Source organism: Alligator sinensis, unplaced genomic scaffold (genome assembly GCF_000455745.1).
Source record: "Alligator sinensis unplaced genomic scaffold, ASM45574v1 scaffold659_1, whole genome shotgun sequence".
In the NCBI taxonomy this organism is placed as follows: Eukaryota; Metazoa; Chordata; order Crocodylia; family Alligatoridae; genus Alligator; species Alligator sinensis.
This window is the reverse complement of record NW_005842265.1, coordinates 1,148,642-1,159,905: the sequence shown is the minus strand read 5'-3', so window position 1 is coordinate 1,159,905 and position 11,264 is coordinate 1,148,642. Positions and strand designations below refer to the sequence as shown.

Here is an 11,264-nt window from a genome sequence, read left to right as displayed (position 1 = left end):
CACCCCCCCCCCGCAAATGGAAAACCCAGGTCCCTATTTATCAGCATATACAGTATTAGTATGGTGAAGCACAAACAGCATTATTTTTCCAAAACTGTATGCAAAATATGATCCATTTTTAAAAAGTTTGTTCACAGCCCTTTCATAATCTTCTTGCAATTCACTTTTGAGTCACGACTCATGGGTTGAGACATGCTGCCTTAGGCAGGCAGTGCCCATATCAGAAATGGGGCACAGGCTTAGTTGTACTTTTGGCTGCAGGAAACCACTGCATGCTGTTCAGGAGACAGAGGAAAGAGCCTGGTACTTTTAAATAAACATTTTTTGAATTTGGTGCCTTCTCTGCTCTTCCTGAAGTAGAGGTGGAATGTTGCTTTGAATACTGCCACACAGCCTGCCTAATGAAAAGCACTGCCAGGATTGGGTACAGAGTGAAGATTACTATGCAGGTTTCCCTCACTTTGTGTACTACATCTATCACAACTTGGTACATGTCCCAGACCAGCCCTTTACACAGGCAGTGTGCGCTGGTTCTGGCATGTGGGATTTGGGGGCAGGTCTCTCGGCCTGATCTGGCCCACATGACTGGCCATGCACCATTTGTCTTGCCTGTAGACCAGCCCAACCACTCATCTGGCTCACTGGGTTAGATGAACTTGATCCCCTGTGTTAATGGGATACAGGGAATGTATTGTAATCCTGTTTGCATTTCTAGATTGGATTTGTGTGCGTGCATGCGTCTCTTGTGATGCTGAACCTTATTACAAATGGATTGATGTTTTAGGGCCTCTAAAAAGCCTCTGAGTGCTTCCCAAACTCTTTCCTCAGCATGACCCCTCACTCCCAACCCACAGGCCCTGCACCCCCATCCCAGCAGCGCCAAGCCCCGGTTGTCACCTGTGTCTGGAGGGGAGCCTGGTTCCCATTCTCCCTCTGCCATGGACAGCACAGCTAGAGGGGACGATCTGTGCTGCCTGCTGTGGGCTCAGGTCTCCTTGCCCTGCTGCCCTCCCTCTGGGAATTCTGTGACCTGGTGGGCAGGACCTGGCATAAGAGGGAGCTCTGTGTTGCCATGGCTATCCTGTCTGCCTGGCAGCAGTAGGGTCTCAACATCACGCTGCTGCCAAACCTCACCTTGGCAGCTATGGTGGCATGGCGCTTCCTTTTGGCTGTGGAGGCAGCTTCTGCCTGCAGTTGGTCTGGCCCAGCTGCACCCCTGTGCCTTGCTGTGAGTGCAGAAATCTCGGGGTGCATGTCCCCCTACCACATTACCGTGCTCCCCCCCTGCCACATTGCCTGTGCCCCCTCCTTACCTGTGCTCCACTGCTGCTTGGCTGCCATGTGCACATGCATGTGGTGTTCCCCCTGCCTCCAAATAAGCCAAATAAACTCCGAATGGGTTTATTTGGCTTCAAGTTTAGAACTGCTGCTGGTGGATTCATGTCCTAGCTGTGGTATAATATTAATGCCTGAACACTTAGATCACAAAGGGCAACTTCTTAATATACACTACTAGGTGAAGTCACCAGCTTTATGACTTCTGTAGTGGTAAGTCTGTGGCTGCTATCTTAGAGTAAATTGTACAAAGAACTATTCTTGTTGTCCTTTCTTTTGTATAGCCATAGCATCTAGATATAGTTCTGGATCTCACTTATTCTAGGTGCTGCATAAGGAGAAATTGATTCTGGCAGTTTAAAAGTGCCTTGGTGACAACTTCAATTGTCAGTAACTTAAGTTTGTTGCTTTAAAGTCCTGGGAAGCAGCATGCCTTCACAGTGAATGTTTCTGCCTAAAATGAAATTACTAGTGAAGTCTTTCCTTTGGTTTCAAGTGTTGAAGACCAGATGGAGCAATCATCACTTTACTTTTGGGACCTTCTAGAAGGCAGTGAAAAGCCTGTGGTTGGAACAACATGTAAGTTTCTCTGGTTAAATATGAAGCCCATTATGTGGCTGTCATGTAAAGCTTCCTGTAAACACTGAAATACTTATGATCATTTGGAAGTGTGCAATGCTAATTGGAGGTCTAACAGCATACTGCATATAGTTCTTGAGTACTTGTGGTCTTGGAGGACTAATGCATTGGTTTTTGGTTTTGACTTGGTCTGGGATATTAAGTTTAGGGCAAATTAATAGTTCTATTGTAGACCTTATCAATGGGGAAAAGAAGTATTTTTACTTGACTTTTTTTTTTATCTGCAAAGTCCCACAGCTTCTTTCATAGATTTCATAGACATCCAGGCTGGAAGGGACCTCGGAAGATCGAGTCCAGCCCCCCGCCCAAAGGGCAGGAAGTCAGCTGGGGTCATAGGATCCCAGCAAGATAAGCATCCAGTTTCATCTTGAAGGTGTTCAATGAAGGCGCTTGAACCACCTCCGGTGGCAGGCTGTTCCAGACCTTGGGGGCTCGGACAGTAAAGAAGTTCTTCCTTATGTCCAGCCTGAAACGATCTTGAAGTAGTTTGTGACCATTCGACCTCGTCATCCCTTGGGGCGCTCTGGTGAACAAACATTCCCCCAGATGCTGGTGGTCCCCCCGATAAACTTGTAGGTGGCCATCAGATCACCCCTGAGCCTGCGCTTTTTCAGGCTAAAGAGCCCCAGGGCTCTCAGCCTGTCATCGTAGGGTCTGCTTCCTTGACCTCTGATTATGCGCGTGGCTCTTCTCTGGACTCTCTCAAGCTTCTCTTCTGTAAACTCAGATGAACTAAACTTTTCAGTCCTGTGTCACGTACTGGCAGACTAGTTAAATTGAACTAGTGTACAACTAACTAAATGTCTCCAGATTATACTGGCAAATAATACATTAAACAGTACAATTCCAATGGCTTCAGCAACTAGTCTTGCAAAGGTTTAAGCCGCAAGGAAACCTGTACATCAGGAGGAATTTTTAACTCCAAATTTTTTGCCAATTTAAGGTTCTTTGACACTTGGGCTGCAAACAGATGTTGCCCTTGTGCTGCCATAAATTTTATGGCAGTGCAAGCAAACAGATGTTCTAGCTCATTGTTGCATTCCAGGTGCCTAGAAAGGTTGCTGTGACCAAAGGTAATCAGTTTGTGATGCCTTAAATGGGAGGCCATCTGTTAGCTGATCCTGTGTGATCTGCCAACCTTCCTGTGCATCAGGTGTTGGGGTTAAGAGCTGTACTTGGGGTGCAGCAGTGAGATGCATGCATGCTGTGGGAATTGCTTAGAGGATGGATGTGTGGAATAATTTATTTGTGAAAAGTGGAGTATATTAGCAGAAGCTTAGTTCCGTAGCCTGGAGTGCACCTGTGGGTTACTGACATGCAGAGACCTGGAAATTCAAAGCAAAACGGCACCATGTAAGGGTTTACACTATTACACCAAGGCTGTAAAACGGATCTAAATCTTTGCGTGCTAATATTCAACCAACATTTTGAGATGCTTATTTTATATAAGCATTTTTATATATAAGCATCTCAAAATGTTAGTTGCACCCTAGTGACCAAACTAATATTCAAAGAAACGGACAGTTGTTCCTATTTTGGCTCCACTAATGCCTCCTTCCCACTTGTCTGTTCTTTGTTTTTCTTCCCTCCCCACCCCTTCCTCCATGAAACTTCCTTCCAGAGACCATCTCCAGTCTCTCATCCGTTTCAACCTGCCACAGTTGCAAGACAGCTGCTACCCAGCTGTTTCTTTTCTAGTTTGGTTAGTCTTGTTCTTGAGTTTCCTAGGTTTGGGTACTAGCCATTACATAATGGAAAAGTTGATAGACTGCAGGTATTAATTTGCTTCCACACCCAGGTCTCCTATTTATGACTTTAAACTTGAGCTTGGGTTCCATCACATTGTTGCAGTTAGCCAAGTTGTGCTATTGTCAGTATTTAACCTATCACTAACTTTGTATAGCTAAGTCCAAGTCCCTATTATAGTAGATGGACAGTCTCTGCAGAATAACTTGTCTATAGACAAGGGGTGCACTAATAAAGATTTTTTTTTTGGCTGATAGCGATGGCTGATTAACCAGCCATATTGGTCGATACCAATCCAATTGCTGATTTGCAGCCTGGCAGCTTGGAGAGCAGCATCTAGCTGGTAAATCAGGGGGAGGAGGTTTAAGGGCCGTAGTAGGGGCAGATTGAGGATCCCACGGTGAGGGAGGGAGTAGGGCTGAAGCAGGTGCAGGCACTGCCGGACACAGGACAGCTGTGGGTGGCTCGTCCAGAGAACGAGGGGTGGCTCCCACCACTGCACGCACCCTGGGGGAGGCATAGGGGGCATGTGCCCCCTAGATTTGTGCATGGGGCAAGGGTGGGCTGTGGGCTTGGGGCCAGGGGCTGTTAGCTTCTTGCTGGCAGTGGGGCTGGGCCATGGCTGGGCTTGGGGCAAGGCAGGCAGCAGTGCTGTGAGGGAGGGCTAGAGGGGATGCAGTGAATCTTGGGGAGGCTGTAGCCCCCCTTACAGCTCACCCCTCTGGCAAGTGGCCAGAGCAGCCCCTGGCCCCAGCCTGCAGTGGGCAGCCCACCCTTGGCCCACACACACATCCAGGGGGCATGAGCCCCCCCCCCATGCTGCCTTTGAGGTGTGTGTAATGATGGGAGCTGCCCTCCCTCCTCACATCCCCCTGACAAGCTGCCCACAGCTCTATCCTGTGCCCCCCCCTGCCCTGGCTGGGCAGTGCCTGCCCCAACCCTACTCTCTTCCTCACTGTAGGGACCTCAGTCTCCCTCCCTCACAGAGTTACCAGCTGGATGCTGCTCTCCAAGTTGCCGGACTGCATTCTTGGCTGCATGCATGCTGTAGCTGTGCGTATGCACACACCATTTATCGGTGATGTTATTGACCACATTGGCCAGAAAAAGCAGATTGCAAGTGTTAACTTTCCTTTTATTGGTGCCAGTAATCGGTTCATATTGTATATCAGTGCACCTCTACTATAGACCTATGTAGAATATAGTTGGTTACAAAGGACCTCTCTGAGTCAAATGGTAACAGCTTACACATTTTACTAGGTAACCTTTGTTAAAAGGTTAAATTTTGTAACTTCTCTAACTTGAAGTGTTTAATCATAATTATTTTTTGGGTAGTTTTCATTTTAAATTAAGAGAAGGGGACACCAACAACACTTTTTTCATTAATAATTTTTAACTTCCTAGTACATATTATAACTTTTTTTTTTTAATTTGTTAGATGGACATTTGAAGGAACTGTTATCCAAACTCTTAGATTCTGGATATTTTGAAAACGTTCCTGCTCCTCACAGTGCAATGCCATTAAAAGAATTGGAAGAGGAAGGACTGAGAAAACCTGAGAGAACAAGACAACTGTCCAAAAGAGAGTCTGCCAAAGACCCAGGTTGAACAAAGTTTAAATTTTAGGTTTCATGTTGTAACACTTGTTTAAGCCTCCAGATGATCAATTCATAGCTTGATTTGCATAGGCTTAATCCTGAGTATGAAGGAAGGTGAAAACATCAGATGTTTGGTAGTGGGTTTTCTTCTAATGCATTTCAACTCACTTTAGCTAAATGATAAAGTAAATTTTAGTCCTTCATTAGGAATGAACTCTATAGTTGAAATCAAATGGAAATAGAGAGAGATAAGGAACAGCAATACCAGTTGAACAAAAAAACCAAAACCCTATCTGCTGTCTTGACTGGGTGCTTTTTGACTACTCCTTGCATTGTTGAAGCTGTAGGGAACATCTTCAGGAAGCTCTAGTTGTACCACATCGGCATTGCATTAGTAAGCCTTCTGTATTGGACATTCCGCAAATGTCTCTGGAAAATCAGAGCACTTAGTCAAACATGAGATTGCAGAATTTGTTAACCCAGATTTACTCTGAAAGAATTATGGAAGCAACTTGGCAGTAAGTTTGAGGCATTTTGAGGTGATCAAAGGTCCCACCATTAATTTGCTTCTATTAATGTAGATATTCTTCTCTCTAGAATGTCTAATGGAGCTTATGAAGTCTGAGATTCAGCCACAGGAGGTAAGATACTGAATTTTAATTTTTGCTGTGATGCAAGTGTACTCTAAATAATCACTATATAGTGTGCAAAGTAAACTACCAAGAAGAATAAAATTAGTAACAGTTATTCCTGTGCATTTTTTTTCCAAGACTTTTAAAATGAGAACCAAACATGCTGTCTAGAGTGAAACACTAAACTGGAGCTCCAGCTCTTAATGCAAAGATATTGGCATGCAGGTAGAATATAGTAGGTACTTTCTGCTTGGGTTTGGGGGTAGGTTGGAAGTGTCTATGATATAAAGTAATGGTAATACTGGAACACTACTTTATTTTTTTTAACAGACTTGGTAAAGATGGTAAACATCTGCTTTTGTAGGTTCAGACCCTTGGGGCTCTGTTCTGTTTTTCCAAAATATTAATTTTTCTGTTTTGTCAGATAATACAGAAGCTGTATTGTCAGATAAAGTACACTTACAAATAAAGCTGTCACTTCATCTACAGATCTGAACTTTGAATGGTTTTCTATTGAGCTTCATTTGTCACATGAAAGTCAGGATTTCTAGGTAGTAGTAGGTACATGATGCTATATATAATCCAATTAGCTTGTTTCAACTGACCTTAGATTTCAGACGTCCGTACTCCTGTTTGGGACTGGAGTAACATAAATCTTTATGAACTTGCAGTGCCCTAAAGCAGAAACCTTTTTTGTAATTATTTTTTTTATAAAGGTTTTCTGGGTAAAATGTCAGAGCTCTCACAGTTGTATCTCAGTTCCCAAATATCCCACCAGAGGGAGCAGAGCAAAGCAGACTCTGCTAATGTACTAATCAAGCACTGTCTAGATCAGTGATTCTCAACTAGGGTGCCTTGGGATCCTTTCAAAGGTGCTGTGAGGTGCCTTGTTATATATAGTACTATTGGGCACGCAAATGATTTGCAGTATAAATAGATTTCAACTAGGAATTCTTAGTGTTTAAAAAAACATTCTGATCTGTTCTCTTTCTGAGTTCTTTGCAACAGAATTCTTTTTCTGTAGTCAAAAGGAATGAAAAGTAAGAGCTGACACTGAGGGTTGCCTTGAGCTGAACAATAGGCATTCAACAAGAACAAAGGGTTCTCAGAGTCTAAAAAGGCTGAGAACCACTGGTCTAAAAACTGTCCAACCAAAAAGTTTGGTTTAACTAGTACCAGCAAAGAATTTAAGAGCTAAGTAGTTAAGATCTGGAAGTGGAGAGATTTTTCACTACTGTCTGCCTGCAGTGGCCTAGAAATCTCAAATCTGAATGTTGCTTGGGGGTTATTTTAAATCCTAGCTCATGCTTAAGCACTAATTTTTATTGGAGACTTGTTCTGGATGTTTAACTGTAGTCCATCTGGTTACTTGCTAGGTTTAAAACTCCTGAGAAGAACAGGAAGAGCTATGCTTGCCTAATATTTTTCCTAAGTTCAAAGAAACAACAAAGAAATCAATACTTTCCTTTCTCATTTAAAGGAAATTGTATTAATAGTTCCCAAAATAAAGAGATCAGGTTATTTCCTGAAGAAATCATAAAAATTGTACATGATAATTGTGGCTAACATAGCAAAAGGTACATAGTAAGGCGAGACTAGAGTTGACACCATAAGATTACATGGTTACTCATTTTAGGCAAGCTGTGCTTCTAGATGGTTTTGTGGCTTTTTATTTCCATTTCTGTTGTGGCACTCTCCTGCAACTTTCTCAGGAGAGGAACTATTCAGTGACCATATTTCTATAGGATAGAACACTGGCTTTCTAGTTGGAGGATAACAGAGGTAGAAGTAAAGTACCTGCATAGGTTCTTTGTTTTGGTCAGAAAGTATTTTATTTCTGCTTGAGTGACCTAACTTGCAAATTGACCTGAACTGTAGTAGCAAAATGTTTTTCCTGGGAGGCATTAAGTTTGTTTGGTCTATATAGTTTCTCAACAGGCGCTATTTGCCTGAAGCAGAATGCTCTATCAAGAAGAAGCCAGAAGAATCCAAACCCCGGGAAGCAGAGTATGCTAGAAAGAAAGAACCTCCAAAATCCTGGGAAATGCTGCTTGACATAGAGGAGCAGGAACAGAATCGGGAGTCTTTAAAACCTTGGGAATCTTGTGTTGTGGAGGAAGAGAAACCTTCAAAGTCCTGGGAAACCTGTGTTAGGGAAGAAGAAGAAAAACAGAAGCAGCAGGAGACTCCAAAGCCTTGGGTAACACATGCTAGGGAGGAGCAGGATTCATCTAAACCATGGGTAGCAAGAGTTAGGGAACAGCAGGAACAGAAGAAACCGGAATCTCCCAAGCCTTGGGTAGCAAAGGCTAGGGATGAACAGGAACAGAAGAAACAAGAACCCCCCAAGGCTTGGGTAACAAAAGTTAAAGAAGGGCCAGAACAAAAGCAGGAATTGCCAAAACCTTGGGGATCCCAAACCAGGGAGGAACCAGAGCAGAAGCAAGAGCCCTCAAAGCCCTGGGCTGCTCCACGTGCCAAGGAGGAGCCAGAGCAGAAAAAGCAGGAGCTGCCAAAGCCCTGGGCTGCTCCACGTGCCAGGGAGGAGTCAGAGCAGAAAAAGCAAGAGCTGCCAAAGCCTTGGGTTCCTCCACATGCCAGAGAGGTGCCAGAGCAGAAGCAGGAGCCATCGAAGCCCTGGGCTCCTCCACGTGCCAAAGAGGTGCCAGAGCAGAAGAAGCAGGAGCTGCCAAAGTCATGGGCTCCTCCACATAACAGGGAGGAGTCGGGGCAGAAGCAAGAGCCTCCAAAGGCTTGGGAAACTGCTGACCGACAGCAACAAGAATTACAGCAGTTACAGAATCCTCTGAAGTCCCTGGGAGCTGCAAGTGTTGTACCAAAGGACCAGATTGGGCCTAAGAAGTTTGATGTGGAACCCAAAGAAGTGAGTTGGCATTAAGCTTTTGATGCTAGTATATCAGGCTAAATCATGTGTTAGTTGGAAGCGTTGTAAGCTGCATTGTATAGTTCTACATTTTAGATTTCCATGTCACTCTTGCTTGAATTACATGTCTGACTTAACTGCCAGAATTAGAAATCTTCATGCATCTGAAAAAACCAAGATGGCGTTTTCTGCCTCTTGTATTTAATACAGTAATGCTGCTGCTTGGCTTCATAGGATATGCACTTATACATAAGTTAAAATAGTCAGTTAGCTTTGGAAGAGCAAAATCTAAATGTGCATTGCAGTTCCACAAAATGGGTATGGCCCAGGGATCAAGTTCTTGGGTTGTCTGTGTTTACATGTATATTAACTATACTTAAACTTGATTTAACCTTGCATCTATAGGTATTTAACTTCTAGATCAAGCAGCACCAACTATAATCTTGTTTTAAATGTACATTTCCAGATGAATTCATATACTATAAGCTGTTCTGGAAAGTTTTGGCAATTCTGCTAACAATAGCTTATTTTTAGAGATGTAGACAATGCAAGCCATTGCAGGACCAGTGACAGGCAAGTTTTTTTTTGTCTTGTGCTTTACTCTTTGTCCATGTACGAAAGTAGCAGGTTTTAATACCATGGGAAAATGTTGACACTTGAAGCGCACCATCCAGAAAAGAATGCAGAGTGGTATTTAGGTTTAAACTAGTCTTGGAAGAAAATGGAGAACAGCTGCAGTAGCTCTACTTTATGCAGAGGTTGTCAGAAACTGTCATTTCTGTTCAGAGCTTCCATCAAAACAAATCTTGTTTTGTATATTTGTTAAATGTAATTTACATTGATCTCATTGGTCAAAGCTGGTTCACCATCAGAGTGGTTAATTCTTGTATCTAGAGACGGGAACGCAGACAGAAAGCTGAACTTGAAGTAAAACAAGTGGGTAACGTAAAACACTGGGTGACCAAAATGGGAGTAAGGTTATTTAGATAATAAGGCTGGTATAACTTTTGAAACACTTGACTAGCATGTCTAAATAGAACGGGGGGAGGGTGTTGCTTGTTTGCACTGGTGGTGGTAGTGGTGGCAAGTCTAAATTTTCTACCATTCCAAGTTAAGTACTAAACTGCATGAGGTTCACTATAGCAATGTCCAAAGTACTCAGTCTGAATTACTATGCCTTTTTTTAAAGACACTAGAATTTCTGGTGTTGGATTCATTTCTAGAACTTGCATTTTTGAGATTTGTTTTCTAATGAGATGGGCCTCTTATTTTCCATAGGATGGAAAAGCAGATGAATTAAGTGATGGACAAGGCTTTGATGCAGTAAGAAAAAAGGAGGTCTCTGTCGGAGAAAGTTGTAAACTGCCTAGGAGTCTCCAAAGCAGTGTGCAGGTGTGCTAATTGGCCAACTCAAACTAACATAAGCCAAATTTCTTGTATAAAGCAATTGGATATATTCCATTTGCTGCATTAGGGTGCCTTGCTGCAGAGTCTTGTACACAGTATTGACCTGCTTAGGGTAACTTAGCTATGTGGTATAGTTTCTCGCATCCCATTTTTGGTGCAAAGATTTTTTGGACACTTCAAAGCACACTTATAGCAAAATTCATTCTAGCTTCATGGTATTGCTATTTAAAGACCTCAGTCCTCTCAGCACAATTTTCTAAACTTCAGTTTCCATCACTGTATACGAACTATAAAATAGTGTGTGGCTGATACCATTCTCAACTCACTGTTTTAACATTAGTACCAAGTTGTTTTGTATGGTGTGGGCAAAAAAACCCTCTGACTTCTGACTGAACCTACTAGTTGGTCCTCAAAGCAAGACTATCAGAAGTGGTTTCTAGTTGCAAACAAAGTAAAAAATGGTTACAATCCCTACCAGTTTTGCACGCTTCTACAGAGCCAAACTTTATACTGTGGAGGAAGTGATGAAATGCATAATCTGCAGTGCAAGCCATTTGGTGTGCATTTGCCAGCGTGCTTAAATAACTCTTTTCTAAAGGAAGATGGTAGATTATCTCCGTGTTCAGCTTTGGGCCCCTTGAGGTTATGTTGGTTCTAACTATTATAGGTGACTGCCCAGCAAACTAAGCCTACAAAATGGCTGTTAAAAACAAAATCAGACTTCTCTGGGGGTTACTTAATACCTTCTATCAACTTCTACTAGAAATTAAAAAAAAAAAAAGGAAAGGTGATAGGCTTTTGTATTCCATATCAACTATTTTGAGTGCTACTGGCATGTGTTCTGTGCATTTTAATGCGTTTTTTGTAAAGTGGCTTACTAAAGGAGTTTAAAAGCTACTTGATTTAATTCTTTTTTTGTTGTGCATTTATTCGTATGATGTCTCTGCCAGTTGTTTCTGAGGTCTCCTACCAATCAGGAGGACGAATTGAGGAAACCATATGTTTTTGCAAGCTCAGGTTTAG

The 11,264-nt window shown here is 42.8% G+C and overlaps 1 protein-coding gene across 8 annotated transcripts in view; it reads left to right on the top strand.

The window, feature by feature from the left end:
* The window catches only part of CAPRIN2 (caprin family member 2), a 73,326-nt gene that overhangs the window by 17,002 nt on the left and 45,060 nt on the right, over positions 1–11,264 (top strand). For 6 of the 8 annotated variants that reach the window (XM_025209047.1, XM_006027752.3, XM_014521859.2 and 3 more), the window contains exons 6-11: positions 1,832–1,914; positions 5,159–5,323; positions 5,916–5,959; positions 7,878–8,834; positions 9,729–9,770; positions 10,113–10,226. In XM_025209047.1, the coding sequence (XP_025064832.1) occupies positions 1,832–1,914; positions 5,159–5,323; positions 5,916–5,959; positions 7,878–8,834; positions 9,729–9,770; positions 10,113–10,226 (1,405 nt within the window). The remainder of the gene's footprint in view (positions 1–1,831; positions 1,915–5,158; positions 5,324–5,915; positions 5,960–7,877; positions 8,835–9,728; positions 9,771–10,112; positions 10,227–11,264) is intronic. The other 2 variants (XM_006027750.3, XM_025209045.1) reach the window with 2 other exon arrangements.